The sequence below is a fragment of the Brassica oleracea genome, chromosome C4, assembly GCF_000695525.1.
Source record: "Brassica oleracea var. oleracea cultivar TO1000 chromosome C4, BOL, whole genome shotgun sequence".
Taxonomy (NCBI): domain Eukaryota; kingdom Viridiplantae; phylum Streptophyta; class Magnoliopsida; order Brassicales; family Brassicaceae; genus Brassica; species Brassica oleracea.
Genome location: NC_027751.1, coordinates 49873769 through 49891868, shown reverse-complemented (window position 1 = coordinate 49891868; position 18100 = coordinate 49873769). Strand labels below are relative to the sequence as shown.

General features: G+C 37.7%; 5 protein-coding genes across 7 annotated transcripts in view; 4 read left to right on the top strand and 1 right to left on the bottom strand.

Moving 5' to 3' along the window:
* LOC106342430 (protein CER1-like 2) overlaps window positions 1-3239 on the top strand; it is a 6301-nt gene extending 3062 nt beyond the window's left edge. The window contains exons 4-9 of the mRNA XM_013781358.1: window positions 1055-1433; window positions 1520-1627; window positions 1735-1935; window positions 2307-2405; window positions 2520-2693; window positions 2877-3239. Coding sequence (XP_013636812.1) covers window positions 1055-1433; window positions 1520-1627; window positions 1735-1935; window positions 2307-2405; window positions 2520-2693; window positions 2877-3050 — 1135 coding nt within the window. The 3' untranslated portion in view covers window positions 3051-3239. The remainder of the gene's footprint in view (window positions 1-1054; window positions 1434-1519; window positions 1628-1734; window positions 1936-2306; window positions 2406-2519; window positions 2694-2876) is intronic.
* On the bottom strand, window positions 3169-6946 carry LOC106342429 (phosphoribosylaminoimidazole carboxylase, chloroplastic). 2 transcript variants are annotated; one of them, XM_013781355.1, is made up of 18 exons: window positions 6827-6946; window positions 6706-6765; window positions 6329-6546; window positions 6011-6232; window positions 5809-5920; window positions 5666-5728; window positions 5450-5588; window positions 5309-5364; window positions 5168-5241; window positions 4947-5094; window positions 4689-4862; window positions 4517-4604; window positions 4315-4425; window positions 4101-4198; window positions 3889-4006; window positions 3718-3812; window positions 3529-3635; window positions 3169-3442 (listed from the first exon to the last, which is right to left on the bottom strand). In XM_013781355.1, the coding sequence occupies exons 3-18, from the start codon at window positions 6544-6546 to the stop codon at window positions 3349-3351; spliced, it is 1917 nt and encodes a 638-aa protein (XP_013636809.1). In that variant the 5' UTR covers window positions 6706-6765; window positions 6827-6946; the 3' UTR covers window positions 3169-3348. The 2 variants fall into 2 exon arrangements, with proteins under 2 accessions (XP_013636809.1, XP_013636810.1); XM_013781356.1 differs by having other exon boundaries at window positions 3173-3442; window positions 6706-6728.
* Window positions 6947-7162: 216 nt separating this feature from the next.
* Window positions 7163-9233, top strand: LOC106340047 (glucose-induced degradation protein 4 homolog). The gene is made up of 8 exons (XM_013778917.1): window positions 7163-7325; window positions 7438-7496; window positions 8253-8396; window positions 8482-8555; window positions 8671-8725; window positions 8796-8858; window positions 8927-9054; window positions 9150-9233. Exons 1-8 carry the CDS (start codon window positions 7280-7282, stop codon window positions 9226-9228), a joined length of 648 nt encoding a protein of 215 aa, XP_013634371.1. The 5' UTR covers window positions 7163-7279; the 3' UTR covers window positions 9229-9233.
* Window positions 9234-9835: 602 nt separating this feature from the next.
* LOC106340133 lies at window positions 9836-11188 on the top strand. 2 transcript variants are annotated; one of them, XM_013778994.1, is made up of 3 exons: window positions 9836-10015; window positions 10455-10912; window positions 10988-11188. In XM_013778994.1, the coding sequence occupies exons 2-3, from the start codon at window positions 10465-10467 to the stop codon at window positions 11062-11064; spliced, it is 525 nt and encodes a 174-aa protein (XP_013634448.1). In that variant the 5' UTR covers window positions 9836-10015; window positions 10455-10464; the 3' UTR covers window positions 11065-11188. The 2 variants fall into 2 exon arrangements, with proteins under 2 accessions (XP_013634448.1, XP_013634449.1); XM_013778995.1 differs by lacking the exon at window positions 9836-10015 and adding an exon at window positions 10037-10126.
* A 1460-nt stretch (window positions 11189-12648) lies between these two features.
* Window positions 12649-16094, top strand: LOC106340262 (WD repeat-containing protein 44). The gene is made up of 6 exons (XM_013779144.1): window positions 12649-14295; window positions 14591-14748; window positions 14829-14880; window positions 14973-15055; window positions 15137-15230; window positions 15380-16094. Exons 1-6 carry the CDS (start codon window positions 12690-12692, stop codon window positions 16069-16071), a joined length of 2685 nt encoding a protein of 894 aa, XP_013634598.1. The 5' UTR covers window positions 12649-12689; the 3' UTR covers window positions 16072-16094.
* The last annotated feature ends 2006 nt before the right edge of the window (window positions 16095-18100 follow it).

The window sequence follows — 18100 nt, the reverse complement described above, 5'->3', positions numbered from 1 at the left end:
ATAAATATTTTAATATTAAAACTTTCAATGAATTTTCAAAAACATTTATAAATTATAAACTTATTAAAGATTTCACATTGAAAATTTTGTTATCGATGATTTAAATATTCAGTTATAAAACGATATGAATGATCATAGAAGTGTATGATTATAAATTCTCATTTAATAAATGACTATATAAAATATACTATTCTTAAAAAAATAGGTTGGTCCATCTTAATTTACATTATATTTTTTATTAACTAACTATCGAATATTCAAATTGATAAATAATCTACCAAATATTGTTTTTGCACTTTCCTTAATTAGAAGCTACGAAATTACCTAATATGATTAACGTATATATGAAAATTAATTATTATGAATAATAAATATTTGATAACAATTTTGGTATCTTAGTTCTTTTTTTAATTTTATATTATTAAAAGATATTAAAAAATCACATTAAATATATAATAAAAACATTTATATTTTTTCTTATATGTTATATTTTGAATTTTTCAAAACGTCTATATATTATTAGAAATTTGAAGATTCTCACTCTGAAAATTTTGTGATCAATAGATTATTTTTTTTGTTATAATAAGTTACAAATGATCATAAAATATAACGCATATGAATTTTTATTTAATAAATATTCAAACTAAATAATATATATATATATACTAATGATTTAAAGCAACAAGATTGGCTGATCAATTTAGTTGTCCAGTTGAAATCTTTCAAAAGTATGTGAAAGACTAAAGTCAAAGTAAAAATGGATTTAGAATAGTAGTTATATTTTACTAACCAAAATACCGAAAAAAACCGAACCGAATCGAAACCAACCCGATATCTGGATTGAACACCCCTAATCCAAATGAAGCCAAACTATTGTTTCATTCTCCAAAACATAATAAAAATAATAACTTAATTCCGCGCAAGGCGCGGGTCTTATCCTAGTTAGGATTAAAACATTGGAAATTTTGGTTACTAAACACAAAACATATGTTATCCACTATTAGGAATACATATTGAAATAAATATTGAAACGAAGCATATATTATGATTGCAGATTTCACTCGCTCCACCACACACAATTCAGGACGAACTATTCTCTATTCATGCCAATGTACGACTACATCTATGGAACCAACGACAAGTGCAGTGACTCATTGTATGAAGCATCGTTGGAGCAAGAAGAGGAGAAGCCGGACGCAATTTATCTCACACATCTAACATCACTCGACTCTATTTACCATCTCCGACTTGGCTTTGCTTCCCTCTCCTCGCACCCCTTATCTTCTCGGTGTTACTTATTACTCATGAGACCGTTCACTCTGATGCTCTCATTCATACTAACTTTCCTCTCTTTTAGAAGCTTTGCCTTCGAGAGAAACCGCTTCCGTGATCTCACTCTTCACTCCCACCTCCTTCCCAAGTTCTCGTCTCATGTAATTGCCTCTACTCTTCTTTCTCTAATCTCTACAAAATATTAAATAATTCCATGTTTGTAATTAATTTTGTTTGTCAACAACAGTACAAGTCGCAGAAGCAGAAAGAATCTATCAACAAAATGATTGAGACGGCTATCCTTGAAGCGGAGAAGAAGGGTGTGAGAGTGATGAGTTTGGGGATACTGAACCAGGCATGCAATTAACGCATCAATTGGTTATTTTTATGTTTTGCATTTCTAACGATAGATAAACTCTAGACATAATTCATCAACCCTAATTAATACTATAATATGATTAGGGAGAAGAATTAAATGGATATGGAGAATTGTATGTAAGAAAGCATCCTAAGCTAAAGATAAGGATAGTAGACGGAAGCAGTCTTGCAGCTCAGGTTGTGATTCATAGTATTCATGTTGGCATTAAAGAAGTTCTATTTCGAGGCCAAATCACAAAAGTTGCTCGTGCCATTGTCAGGTCTCTTTGCCAAAATGGCATCAAGGTAACTATTTACATATATAAATTTATATGATTTTTCTCTAGTTTTCAATAGTTATAAATGGTTACGTAATGTTACATTACATTGCGTTTAAGAATATGATCGAACGAATAATACGATATTGTAACTTGAACATGCAACATGTATTTACCAAAAAAAACATGCAACATGTATCTATAAAGTCAAAGAAGTGTTATCTAAACGTTATGCCATTATCTATATAATCAAGTCCTTTGATAGCTTATTTTTTACATGTAAGCAATGTCACATGGCATACTTTAAGTCCAAATCAATTTAGCATTTTGCTTTGGGGTCACACAATATATTCATAATGTTTTCTACATTTGACTTTAATCATTCCTTAAAAATATTAGGTGATGGTTTTACATGAGGAAGAGCATTGCATGCTAGCCGAATTCCTTGGCGGGCATTGTATGGAAAATTTGATCCTCACAACCAATCACTCCCCAATGGTTTGTGTGAATTTCAAATGGCATTAATACATAACAACTAGCATTTTAAACGCTAATAAGCATTATTTCATATAAACTATGTAATATATATATATATATATATATATGATGTAGATATGGTTGGTGGGAGATGGGCTAAGCAATGAAGAGCAGAAGATGGCAGAACAAGGAACTCACTTTCTTCCTTTCTCTCAGTTTCCTCCTACTGAACTTCGAAAAGACTGCTTTTACCATACCACTCCGGCTATGATCATCCCTGACTCTGCCCAAAACATAGATTCTTGTGAGGTATATACATTCTTGTAACTCTAGTAAAACTATATTACAACTAAATCATCAGGACTGAATCGGTTGAGATTTAGAGAGCCATGAACACTCGGTTTAATTTTAATAAAAAAGATTGACAGTTTAGAAGACTATGCAACCAACCTATAACTCTTTAAAAGATAACACATATTTGTATAAATGTAGAATTGGCTGGGGAGGAGAGTGATGAGCGCGTGGAGAGTTGGTGGGATAGTGCATGCACTTGAAGGATGGGAGGAACACGAGTGTGGTCTTGATGTTCCAATGGTTAACCCTCACAGAGCTTGGGAAGCTGCTCTTCGACATGGTTTCCAACCTCTGGTGTTGCCATTTCTCTGAGATCAAAAAGAGTTTGTAAGAAGTAAACCGTAGCTTCTGTCAACTTATTGCATTTGTCATTTTACTTACTCATACTTCAAGCTTTTAGAACCCAAACCTCTTTTATTTTAAAAACCAATAATGTTATGGATGTTTTTTATTGCTAAAGTCACTTGTGTTAGTAATAAAAATATCGAATCTACAGTTGAATGTGGCCTATGACGGCTCAACCGGTTCAATAGGGAACCACCAATGACAACAACAAGAACAACAACTCAAGAACCGATGCTAACTCTCTGATCCCTCAACAAGATCTGATTTACTGGTTTAAATAAGATTTCCAACCTTGTCGCTCAAGTTTCTCTCCTTTAACCATGTTCTCTTCTCTCATGTCTTCCTGGTACTGACGCATCCTGAAAAATCAAAGGAAACCCACAAGCTTATTTAATTCTTGTTCAATCTGACTCTTATGTAACAAAGGATAGAAAATAAAAAGAACCTTGAGACGAGATCAGTATCAGAGATCCCCAGCATCCTGATAGCAAGCAAGGCTGCGTTGGTGGAGTTGTTTATTGCAACTGTCGCCACAGGAACACCCCTAGGCATCTTTGGTAACCAAAAAAGAAAAAGATTTGAAAACTGCAAGCAATTAATAGCTTAACTGAAACATGAAGCAATGTGTCCGTACCTGAACGATGGAGAGAAGTGAATCAACTCCATCCAAACGAGTAGCACGTACAGGGACACCAATCACAGGCAAAGGAGTGAGTGAAGCCACCATACCTAGAAAAGGCACACTTCTTTCAGACAATTTAGTATTTTTGTAGGGACAAGATTGAGTTCATGTTTTAAGACATACCTGGTAAGTGAGCAGCACCACCAGCACCTGCAATTATCACTTGGACGCCTCGACTATGCGCTGAGGTTGCATATGAAAACATCATCTCTGGGGTGCGATGAGCTGAAACTATCTTCACCTGTTAACCAAACCAATGATGACTCATTTCTCATATATGGTACCACTCGAGAGGCTAAAGCAATTGATTAATGCCAAGTTCAATTTCTTTTTACCTCATATGTAACACCAAACATGTCAAGAATTTTTGCAGCATCCTTCATAACAGGAAGATCCGAGTCTGAACCCATGATGATACCAACACGAGGTGTCTCTGCAATGTGTAAAACAACATGCAACAAAACTTCAATCAGATACATCATGACGTTATAAGTGATCAAGAAAAAGCCAACGGACTAAGATACCAAACTATGCTATACGTAAACTGACCATGTACTTGATGGCTTTGTTCACTTAATATACAGTGCAACCTTCTTTCCAGAACACCCATAGACTGCCCAACGAGAGTGATGTGTCCCATCTTCCGCTGTTTTCTCATTTCTGACAACAATAATTTTTCATATAGAAGCTTTGTCAGTTAAAAAAACTGACAACACATCACGAGAGAACTGTAAGAGAACATGAATCTAACCTGGCTTGTCATACCAATGCACAGATGCACCTGGAACACTCAGAGCTCTCGCAATAAGCCGATGAGCTAATCTGAAACCAGCTTCTCCCTGAAACATAAATATTAAAAACAAATTAAACTGATAAGGACAAGACAGTTCAAACAAATAAAGTAAAGAAGAAACATCCATTACATCATCTTCGCCCAGAATGTTGTACATAATGGAGGCAGGAGTTCTCATAGACGGATCACCAAGTGGAAGACCAACCACAGCCCGCAAATGTTGTTCAAACTGTGAAGTATAACATGCCTCGATCGTTTGATGGCCACTGTTGTGTGGTCTAGGTGCAACTTCGTTTAGCAGGATCTGGAAAGGACTAAAAACTCTGATAAGTTAAACAAATTATAAGAACAGAGGTAGAAGAGAAGCTAAAAATGTATGAGAGAATACCTGACCATCCTCTGTCAAGAACAGCTCGACTGCAAAAACACCAGCGCCTTCTAAAGAACCAACAGCCTTTTGGGCAACATCAGTGGCAAGTTTGTTGATCTTCCAAGGCACATCTGCTGGTGCTTTAACTATATGGCATATGTTATCCCTAGTGTGCATTTCAAAGTGTGTCAGTAGAGAAGTAAAGAACAGTTTCATATAGTCGAGTGTTTTTGAGTTACCTGTGAACAGTTTCAACAACTGGATAACAAAGCATGGAACCATCTTTGCCTCTAGCCACAATAACAGCCAACTCCTAAAAGTTTTATATGTAAATGATTATAAACTTCAGAGACAAAATAAATTTGTAATCGTCATTTTACCTTGACAAAGGGTGCCCATTTCTCGACGTACAAACCACGACCAAAACCTCCAAGAGCTGGATAAAAAGAAAAAAAATCAATTATGACATTGTACCAGACTAAACTAGTTGAGTTTCTACTAAAATCTGTAGGGAGCATTACCCGTTACAGCAGAAGAAAGCCCATCTTGGCTATTAGCAACTGCATTGCCGCGTCCATCATAAGCTAAACGCTTGCTCTTGATCATAAGAGGGTAGCCGAAAAGTTCACCTGCTCTTTCCGCTTCTTCAATATCGCCTATCTGTCATGTCAAGGCTTAGTGGTTAAACTGTTTGATAAACTCTTCATGATACAAAGGATGAACAAAGGGGGGCTAACCTCCATAAACTCTGGAAGTGGGATGCCATGCTGAGAGAAATGAACTTTTTGCATGTACTTATCCTGAACATCAAACCCACTCATATAAATCACAATGCTTGACAAACTTCAATTAATTGAAAAGATTTGAGAAGTTAAGAAACCTGTATTATCCTGATGGTAGAGGCTTTTGGTTGGCAATCAACTCCTTGTTTCTCAAGCTTCTCTAACGTTTCCACGTCCACATGTTCAATTTCAACCGTCAAGACTCCACATCTAACTAAGACAATAAACAAACAAAAAACAACTTCAATCTTGTAACTAACAATGGGAATAGAACACATTCAAGAAACAGAAAAAAATGACCTTTTAGCAAATGCTTCAACTGTAGCTTTGTCGTCAAAGCTATCAACCATGTGGCAGTAGGACAATGAACTTGCTGAACAGTTCCTTGACGGATCTAGAATCATAACCTTGATAGCCATCTGAGAAGCAGCTTGGCATAGCATACGACCCAGTTGTCCACCTCCCAATACTCCCACAATTATCTCAGAGACGCCATGGACATGTTTATCTTCTTTATTCTCACTTTCAAAGAGAAATTAAAAATAAAATTAGAAAAAAATAGTTCCTTCCCCACCCTTGAGAACAACTGTTACGATGTGTTACAAGGGACATAGGCACCTTATAGGAGAAGCCTCGTGAGAGCTACAGGACAACACAGGAATGAGCTTCTCAGATGAAGAAGTAAGACGATTTGCCATGGAGAAACTCTGGGAGGAGTACGTTTTGCTCACTGGAATACACCCTACTCTGGGAGTGAAGGGAGAAGAGTGGAGGAGGACAGGAGTTGGATTCCCAGAGACAAGAACAGCAGCTGAGCTCTGTTTCAAAAGCAACATCTAGAAAACAACGGCAATATCAGCATCCAATCCAAACAGCATAATGAATATTGTATTCAGCTTCGTTCAAAAGCAGAGGAGGAGCTCAACTCAAGCAGAATGTCAATGTCAATAGCTAACCAATGACACTTAAAACGGAAAATTGAGAAGTAGACCAACCTGGTTTAGAGCTGTGGAAGAAGCTGCTTGACAAGGAGAGACGACGATTCGAGAAGTCAGCTGCAAAGATTCGATTTTTAACACTAGGAGTAAAAGAAATCAAATTTCAAACAAAACCCACCCAATCAGAGGATGCGAGGATCGAAACTCAGGTTCCAAAGCAGAGGATAGCAACAAAGTTCAGAGAAACTAGAGACGGAGCAGAGTAGGCGAAAGCGAGGAGGGTTTTGGGAAAGAGTGGGTTTACCATTCGGTTTAGAGAATGTCATCCCTAATTAATCGGTTCGCAAGATTTACCGGTCTAATTACTTTATTCGAAAACCTAACCGGATATGATGCGTGTTTATTGGATTCGAGCATTGTCTATTGGGCTCGAGCCCATTTAAGGGATCGCTTTACAATTCGGTTTATAGAGTATCACCCCTAATTAATAGGTTCGCAAGATTAACCGGTTTAACCGGATATGATTTGTGTTTAATGGGCTCGAGCCCATTTCGTTGTGTTGGATCTCAATTACATCGGGACGCGACGGAGGCGATCAGACGACGACGACGACGACGACAGGGGGAAGGAAATGCCGGTGAGAGTTGTGGAGAGCAACGCGCCTGCTCAGGTTTCAGGTTTCTCTCTTCTTCTTCTTCTTCTTCTTCCCAGTTTTGAATTTAGGGTTTCCCGATTGATTGCAACATTGAGATTCTGTCTCTCAGTTAATTGGATTGTTACCATTTTTAGGAAGTGATCCTGGGAATCGATCACCACTTCCGCCTAGCTCACTTCTTGCCGCCGGCCAGGTAAAAAACGGTTCAACTTATGTTTTAAAAATTATAACTTTCTTTGTAGGATTGTTATGGGTTGGTAGCAATCTTGTGCATCTGTGTGTAATGTATGCACAATCATTAAGCAGAGAGTCTGAGGATAAGTAGTTACAAGTAAAGAAACTATGTTCTTGAAAAGTCATATGGTGTTTCTTATTAGTAGAAGTGAAATGGCTCCCGGGAATGTGGTACTAATTGCAATTAAAGTTAGCTAAGATGTTTATTTTGTGGGAGCAGCTTTATTGCAAGACAAGAAGGAGAGTGCTGATTTTTCACTGATGTTTGGCTACTTATGAAATCCAAAAAGCATAAAAGATGTCGTGTCTTTTTGTTCAGACACAAATATTGTCAGACCAAATGTGGTACTAATAGGAATTGCAACTCGTTTTCATTAAAGTTAGCTAAGATGGTTAGTGTAATTTCAAGACAAGAAGGAGGGTTTCTAATTTGATGTTTATCTGTTTGGGAAAGACACAAGGCATAAAAGATCTCATGTCTTATTGTTCCGACACAAACATTGTTCATTGGGCAAATGACTTCCTTGTTAGCCTTGTCTGCGTTAACTGGCTTGGTATCTTTATTTATGTTGGCATGTATGCTGAATACAAGGTCATTTATACTAACCATATGTTTTGTAGAACAATCACTAGCTCCAATAGATTGTTTATTCATAGTGAGCGTTAAGATGAGGGCTTTTGAGTTGTGGCATACTTACATGTTTTTATGCTGCAGGCATTTTCTGGTACGCAAAACGTCTCTAATCAACAGAAGGAGGAAGCTTGGAGAGTTAACGTCCAGATACAGGGAGTTGACCTTGAACATGGCTATCTTTGTGGCACTATGGAAGCTCTAAACGTCCCCATGGCAGACACTCCTGTAATCACCTTACACTCTGACTTGTTTCTTCCCCTTGTAATGCAATTACGGGAAACGGTTCTTTACTGTTTATCATGCATGCTAGGTCATAACGTTCTGGGAAGGGGAAATCGTTGATGGAAAGAACTATACTTTTTACACTGGAAAATGGGAAGCCACGTATGTTCCACAACCCCTTTTATGCTTGAAGATTTGAAGCTTTTTTTTTTTTTTTTTTTTTTTTTTGAAGATTTGGAGCTAATCATTTCTTATTGTGAATACATGTTTGTCACAGGAGGGAAGATGATATGAGACATTGGTCAAAGTTCCCATCTTTTGCACCTCTTCAGGTATTGCTCTACTAACTTGCTTGTTTAGTCAGTAACATCTCCTGAGCCGCGTTCTGAACTAATATTGCAGGGACAAGTTGAATCTGACGGTGGAAGGCAGCTGGATCTTAGCAATTACCCTTACATATTTATGGTAAAGACTCTTAGTTTCATATAGATTCTGATCATCCATTTCTCTGAGGTTTATATATGGTGATGCAGAGATGGAAAGAGCAATACTTTGTAAACGTTGGCACAGATTGTGGACTAACAATAGCTGGATTTTACTACGTATGCTTCTCCTGCAGCGACGGATCCATAAGCGGTTTCTACTATGATCCTAACAGCAGGTTAGTCCAAGATCTTCCCTCATGACACAAACTAAACTATAGTTTGCTGTTCTTGTTGTTTAATCGTGCTGCTACGTTTGGTCTTTTATGGCCAGTCCGTTTCAGAAGCTGGAGCTGAAAACAGTCAACGAAGGAAGGTCTGGTTTCAGCTTTTCTTCTTACGAGTTGCAATGATGAAAGCCAAAAATAGCAGCAGACAGCGCCATATGATGGCCCTCGTGGACACATGGCAGGCACGTGATCTAGAAACACTGTGATAGGCAGCGTAGCAGACCAGACGAGTAAAAGCTAAAATACTATTTTGTCATCATGGTACGAGACTACGAGCTAAACATTTCAAAGACATTACCACATTTTCCAAAAATAATGATATTATCCAAAAATAATACTTCTACAAAATAAGGTTTTCAATGTTACAGAAGAAAACAAGTAGTGATGGTTGGACAAAGAAAGCAAAAAAAAAAGAAGCAAGTTGTATTTTTAGAAATAAAAAAAAATAATAATTACATTCTAAAATATGTTTTCATGAAAATAATATAAACAATTATCTTGGTATTAAAATGAGAAATATTTATACAAATGTACAAAAGTAGTTTAAATATTTAGACCTCATCCAAAGCCCATAAAATCGTTATGGAGTAAAAAAAGGTCCCGTGAAAGGAGATGGGTCGCCTCTCCAGCGCATGAATTCTTCTCTCAGTGTAGTTACCACACGCGACAAATCGAACAACGGATAGAGATCGACGGTTTATATAAGTTCGTAGGGTACACGCTCCCAAGTCAAGTGTGGAACTATTTATGATTTATTTAGTATTTTAAAAGTTTCCAGTTCCAGATATTAACGACCCTCCGAAAGGGGAAAGAGTTTCATCATTTAAAATTATCTTTGAACTCTCTCTCTCTCAGCGATCTAGCCTGAAGAGGAAGTTGATAACAAGAAGCCATTGTCTGAGCTTAGCAGGTTTTAGTTTCTGAATCTCTTTCTCTTACTATTTTGCTACTTGGATTTGTGAGTCTCATGTATAGGACTTTCAAATACTAGATCTCCGTGTATAATTATAATCTCACAATGGTTAGTGTTTAGTTTAGAAATTAAATTTCGTCCTCTTCTGATAGCTCTTTCCACTTCTTAAAGATACATAGATGCATAAGATGATTGATTTGTAACTTATGTGTTCATATCAATGGTTGACCAATCACACCTCCAGAGGATAGTTGAGACTTGAGAGTAGTGTTTTATTTTAGCTTATTTTAATAAATGTAATATATAATTATTGCTTTCTTATAAACCTTTATAATCAAGTTCAAGATCAATAAACTTGATTCACTATTTGAGGATTAAGATCCACTATACGTTTATGTTTATAGTGAAAATCTGTTGTTTGGTTTAATTCTTGCAGTTTCCATCACATGATCAGTAGTAAAAATGTATTGAAAATGGAAGCAGTTGATGAGGTAAGCAAGAAGAGGAAGTTTCAAACAGATCGATCGGAGTTATCATTATTACCTTTGTCCAAACATGCTTGTTTTGACAAGGCGGCCTTTTCAGACAATACTAATGGCAGATCAGAGCTAGATTCAGAGGGTTCAGTGTCATGTGTGAACTCAACTTCTATGGAATGTGAAAATGAGATTGAGATGAAAGAGGAATCATCTGGATCGTGCGGTGAAGACAAGATGATCTCGTTTGAAACCCATCTTGATTTCATCTATGGGACCCAAAACCTAGAGGACTTTTCAGACAAAGACATTGAAAACATTCTCTACCTTGATGATGAGGAAGAAGAAGACGAAGCTAATGGGTGTAGTAATGCTGCTAAGTATGTTCTGTCTTCTGGGAGATGGACTGTTGACCAAGGTACAAACCGATTCTTTGATTTGTCCATACCGATCCCTAAACCGGGAATTCAATAACTTGGTTTCATGTGTGCAGATTCAACTCAGGATGGCACAAAGAAACCTACCATTGATCAAGAATTTGAGCAATACTTCTCAACGCTAATGCTGTGACGAAATGTTGTTAGACACGAAACATATATGGAGAAGTATATAGAGAGCTGTATTGATTGTGTAGTGTCTTAACGTTTTTATTCTTGTGAACAATAAAACCTTAATCTCAAAGTGTGATTAGAGAAGTTTGTTTTAAATGTTTATGAACAGTACACATAACATACTAGTGGTAAACTCATGTCTCCAATCAAAACAAAACATTATACTCCCACTAGTATCTCAAAAATCTTGCTTGCTCAAACATTCATTGCACCTTCATCAGTCATACTGGGAAATAAACAATCCTCGCATCAATGCTTCTGGTCCCCCGGTGATGCACATTATTCTTTTGATAGACCAATTGGACTGTGTGCTCATATCCAAGCTCCTTCAAATGTTCTCTCTCAAGTCTCAACCATATGGTTTTTCTTTAACTGATTTATACTAATAAAACCACATTTTGATTATGTTGATTATAAAGAATAGTTTAAAATCTCTTCTTAACACGGTCAACATATTTCTGAAAAAGAATACAAATCTCAAACACGTCTCATTATGGTCAAAAGTACTCGTAATACTGTAATCGTTTCTATTAAGCATATACATATTTTATTAACCCCAAAACTAATTAAAAGATGTTCTTCCACATATTGTAATGGTATATATGTGATTCATGTGAAGATCAAGCAGTTCCCCTAATAAAACGTGTTGGCATGATCAGAGCCGGTCCTGACTTTTTGGTGGCTAGAAGCGAGTAAAAAGAAAAGACTTGGTCAAAAAAAAATTTTCAACTGATTGTTTTTAAATAACTAAATAAAAAGTGTTAAACAAAAACATTTAATGAGAATTTTCTTTTCGTTTACTTAATTTAACTTTATGTAAAGTAAAAAAAAAACTTATTGTGGCTTCAGCGGATCGAACCCGAGACCAGCCACATTTAAATGTTAACACTAAGCCACCATACCACAAAGACACTTACAAAAATGTGGCCGAAATATTTTTATAAATTTGTCGGCCGGAAGCCAGTGCTTGATGGGCTTGGCCCAAGGGCCGGCTCTGGGCATGATGGTCAAGACTAGATTCAGTGCAGTTGCCTTCTTGTCCAGTGCAGCCTAAATCCCAAGTCCCAAGATGCAAGCAAAAGTATAGTAATAAAACTTTAGAAAGTTGTTTAAAATTTTAGAAAATTTTGATAAAAACATAAAGGCTAACATTAGTTATAGAATATACTAATTTTCTTTATTCTTTTTGTTTAACACGTAAAGTGGATCATACGATGTGTTCATATTAAACCCGAACCAAAACGTAAATACTTTCCAAAGATGAGCACAAAACATGCTTCCACGATCATTGGTTGAATCGTGTCTGAAATCAAAAATCATGAAAAAAAAAAATTAATTTTTTAAGTTTAAAAAATGAACGTGAGGCGATGTCTTGCAAAGAAAAACACGTCTTGACACTTTCCCCATAATACCCGATTTGCCCATCCTTCCATAATCATCCATCGATTCATCATCATCTCCGACAAAGTCCAAATCTTTTGAAACTATGTTCTGTTTGTTTTTTTTAATATCTCTGTTCTGTTCTGTTCTATATGCAATTTAAATTAGTTTTCTCGACATTGCGAATCATTAGAGGAGAAGAAGATGGAGAACGGTGGAAACAAGATGCATCGGAAGAGGACGATGACGATGGACTGGGCGGGATTAGGAGATTTCGAGGACGACGACGACAGGTTCTTCGAAACGCACGACCGTCTCTCCTCCGCCCTCACATTCGACATGGCAGGTTCCTCCTCCGACGAGGAGGAGGAAGAGGATTTCGACGACTGCCGCCACTCCTTCTCCTCCGCCGTCTCCTCCATGACCTCCGCCTCAAGAAAGTTCCGCACGTCAACGACCATGATGTCTCCCGATTACGATATCTGGATGGCAGCTCCGGGATCGATCTCGGAGCGCCGCCGCCGTCTCCTCCACGGGATGGGCCTCGCCAGCAACAAGGACATGGTCAACGCCGTTTCCATCCGCCGCGTCGTCTCCAACGCCGCCATTCTCGATAATAATAACCACAACACCAAGAAGAACGGTGAGGTTGAGGAGGATCACGACAACGCTCTGTTCGCACGGTCGAGATCGGAGTCGGACATCGAGAGGTTCTTGATCGAGAAGCGGAGAAAAGAGGAGGTTCTCGGTAAAGTCTCTAAGCATCGTTTGACGAGAACGTACTCGACGATGGGAGTTAGTTCTCGGACGAGAATCTGCCAGCAGCACCAGACACCGATCAGACAATCATCCCCTGCGTTGACATCGGTAACGTCGTCGTCGAAAGCGAGACTCGGTGCGTTTTTCCTGATCAAGAATCTCGACACGGGTAAGGAGTTTATAGTCAACGAGTACGACGAAGACGGGATGTGGAATAGGCTGAGCGATTTACAGACAGGGAAGCAGCTGACGTTGGAGGAGTTTGAGAAATGCGTCGGGTACTCCCCCGTGGTGAAGGAGCTTATGCGTAGAGAGAACGTGAACAGGATCAACTACGAGCCCTTTGTGGATCTAAGGAAGTTCAACTCGTATTTATCGAAGAGCGTGAGGTTGAGTAAGAGGAGAGGAGCCGCGTTGCTGAAGAACATAAAAGGTGTGGCTCACTCGATGAGTTTAAGAGGTGTAGATAAAGATGTAACCGATAGCGATAGTCCTAGAAAGGGGAAAGATAATAAACATGGGAAAGCTAATGAGTGGGTGAAAGTGAGACCAACGGGGAAGTCTTACAAGGAGCTAAGCGCGTTGCATATGTGTCAAGAGATTCAAGCTCACGAGGGCTCGATTTGGACTATTAAGTTTAGTCCGGATGCTCATTATCTTGCGAGTGGGGGACATGATCAAGTCATTCATGTGTGGGAGGTGCAAGAATGTGAGTTGATGTCTATGAACGAAGGGAGTCTCACGCCGATACATCCATCGCTTTGCGACTCTGCTGGGAATGAGATGGCTGTAGTTGAGAAGAAGAAGAAAGGGAAAGGCTCGTCAGGGAGGAAGAACAGCAATCAGATTCCTGATTATGTTCATGTTCCTGAAACGGTCTTTTCGTTTTCGGAGAAGCCTGTTTGCTCTTTGAAAGGTCACTTAGCTGATATTTTGGATCTTTCATGGTCCAAATCTCAGCTTCTTTTGTCGTCTTCTATGGACAAAACAGTCAGGTTATGGGATCTAGAAACCAGAACATGTCTCAAATTGTTTGCTCACAATGACTATGGTGAGATACATTCTTTTTATTTGTCTTTTTTCTTTAAACAATTAGAGGTTTTGGGCTGATTCCCTAGGGTGAGTGCAAAACCATTTTAAATTCATTATCTTTTAGATATTAGACATTCCTAATGAGATTTGAACATATAACTCCTTAGATACCTACTATATATTTTTTTTTTTGATCAAAAGACACCTACTGGATAATATAAGAATTTTAGCCACTAGCCCAACTCCTCGTTAGTTTATTTGTCTTTTTCACATTCTAATTTCCTCCTTTGACCATAGTCCATTTGATTCAACAGTGACATGCATTCAGTTTAACCCAGTGGATGAAAACTATTTCATAAGCGGGTCGCTTGATGCTAAGATAAGGATATGGAGTATACAGAATCGGCAGGTTGTTGATTGGAGTGATCTTCATGAAATGGTAACTGCTGCTTGCTACACTCCAGACGGTCAGGTATCAGCTCTGTTTCTTGCACCAGTCTTCTATACACAATCCATCACGGCTCTTTCAATGATTGAATCTTGATTTTGAAGGGCGCATTCATCGGATCAAATAAAGGAATCTGCCGTGCTTACGATACAGAAGGTTCTCCTTAAACTCTGTCTGAATCCAAACATCATTTCTCAGTTGAATACTGTGTTTTAACTGCTACGTGTTGTGTTTATTGTGTAGAACAGACTGTAAGCTGAATCAAACTAATCAGATTGATCTTCAGGCTCATAAGAAAAAACAATCAAAAAATAAGATCACCAGTTTTCAGGTAAGTATCTTTAAAAGAGAACCGTTAAGACTTGCCTAAACAAACACCGTGTAATGCAAGTACACTTTTCGTATATTGTAGTTTTCTCCGGTGAATCCATCAGAAGTTCTTGTCACGTCCGCTGACTCGCGGATTAGAATCCTAGATGGTTCAGAAGTTATTCACAAATTTAAAGGTAAAATTCTCATTACACAATAATAATATAAGATGAATAGACCAATCCACTTATCACCAATAAAATTGTAACTTAATAATACTTTAGACATATGTTCTAGCCGTTCTCTCCGAAAGAATATAAACAAAAGTTGACGGTTTTGTTTACAGGCTTTAGAAATACAAGCAGCCAAATCTCAGCTTCGTATAGCCAAGACGGTAAATACATAATCTGCGCGAGCGAAGACTCTCAAGTTTACATGTGGAAACGAGACAGTCACCGAACATCCTCCGAAACAGGCAGAAGATCTTCAAACACGACACAATCACACGAACATTTCGAATGCAAAAACGTCTCAGCAGCTGTCCCATGGCACGGTCACGTCAGAGGCGAGCCACCACCGGTCCAAATGCACTCCAAACGCCACTCAAAGCGCATATCCACTTCGAGCCAGCCTTCGTCCGCCGTAAGCTCACCAACAAGAGAAGAAACCTCGGCCACCACTGCTGCACCAAACCGGCACAAGAAACCGGGATTACCACCCATCCCCAAGAGAATCACTCCGCAGCAACAACCGGAGGAAGAGGTTGGAGGAGGTGAGGTAGGAAGCAGCGAGTCGTTTGGGTCGAGCATGAACGGTTCGGAGCAGCAGTCGTCGAGGTTTGGGGAGTCTCCGTCTATAAACACGTCGTCGAGGTTGTCTTCGTGGTCGTGGTTCGATAGTGGAGGACACGGTCCTCAAACTATACGGCCTACGGCTTGGGGGATGGTGATCGTGACGGCTACGGTTAATGGTGAGATACGGTCTTATCAGAATTTTGGGTTACCGAGAAGAGTCGGTCGTCAAACCACTTTGTTTTGATGTAAGAGAAACGACTTTTGTTATATTTTCTGTACTTTTTGTTGTTGTTGTTGTTGCTTGTAGAGTACGTAAAGAAACCTAATTACAGAAACAACCGTCCTTTTTGGTGTTGAGAGTCTCTCTCTCGACGTTTAAAAAATTGAGCTGTTTCCTATCTCTCTCGATATTCGAGTTTCGATTTCTCAACTCAAAAAACTAAGACCTAGCCCCGACGAGAGGGGCTGGCGTTACGCCGTCAACTACTCTCAAGGATAAACATGCCACATAGCAAGAGTTTCTTGAAAGTCTACAATAAATTAGTACTTAAATTGAATCTAAATGACCCCAACAAAATGTTTCCATTGGCACATTGCCAGGGGCGGAGCCATAGAGGTTGGAGGGGGGTCAGCTGACCCCACCTTATTTATAAAATACAAGTTTTTTTTTTAAAGAAAAAATATAATGACCCCACCAAATTTTATAGTTTTACCCCACAAAAATGAAAACAATGAAAAGAAAAGCTTAAATTAATTAGGCAAGTACTAATTACAATTTTAAAATGTTATATAATTATTAGTTACTTTTAGCAAAACATAAAAATCAGATTTTGAAATAGGCAAAAACTCTTCCTTAGCCAACTGTTTCATCCCTGCTTTTTGTGAGGTAGAAAATATAAAACATCATGTATGTTCAAGTTATTTTCTTTTACATTAATTTAATTTTGTATATTTTGCTTTGGATTTTATTTAGAATTTGATAAAACATGAAAGCTACTAATGTATTCACAAGCTTTTGTAAATTATCTACTTTTTAACGATTTTGGTGAGTTTTAATTTAAATTTTTATGAAATAACTGTGAAAATTTTGTAGAAATAAAATTATGAAAATAGTATTACAAAATTATATCGGTGACTAGTTTTTAAATGATTCTCTCATTTTTTTGGTTAAAAAATATTTAAAGATTTAAAATTAAATCATAACAAAAATATTTTAAGCTATAGAAAAATAATTTTTGTAATATTATTTTAGCCATTTATAAATGATTATATATATATATAGGTTTATGACCGACCCCTGTACGAAAACACTATGGCTCCGCCACTATTTATCTACAAGAAGAATTATTTTGGAGCTATATATTTAGTAACTGTGAAATACGATTTAGATGGTTATCTCAAAACTCAAATATCCCCTATATATTATTTGTGAAACATACTCCTATACTTTAAAAGAGAAGTCACTTTAGTGATTTCTGCTGAGGTGACATTAACCTAGAGCTTCTCAAGAAAAACGTTATAATTCCATTGGCTGATTTTTTGGAATTTTTCTTTTTGATTTATTTTTTTCACTCCCTTCCGCGTCATTGAAAACGCCGTCGTTTTCCAGAAATTTTTTCTTCTTTTTTTTTTCCAATCGCGTGTCAATTGAAGGGGGAGATGGTATCAAACCGATGAAGACAGTCCGACCAGATGAGTTTGGTTCTCCATATTCTAAAGACTCAATCCTATCCATCGCGAACAGCAACGACAACCAGACGAGGTGAAGTTTGTCCTGACTCTCGAAATTTAAAGTTTTTTTTGTTTTCTGATTGGATTCGACTTTTAAGATATGAGGGGAAAAAAACTTTTACATTTTGAATCTGCGTATCTAATTGATTGATTAACATTCTTGCTGTTGAGGTCTTGCTTCTCTTAAACAAGACCATTGCCACGACCAGAGATGTAATTCGCTCACTTTCTACTGATGGAACAAGAAGAGGCAGATATTGACAACAAACTTGCATTCGACTTCATTCTCTGAAGAAGGACTGTAAGATTACCTTCTCCTTTATAACTCAACAAGCATTTGGAGAGTCCTCTCTTTCGATTTTAAATTTTGGTTTTTTGTTTCATTCGCACGATTTAGAGCTTTACATTACTAATTCCAATAGTCTGTTGCATCGCTAATTGCAGAACGATTAAGAGGTTCAAATAACTAATTTAGTCAGTCGGTATCCGGTCTGTTGGTTTTAAGATTTTCAATTTTGGTCTTCTTAATTATGAGAAAAAAA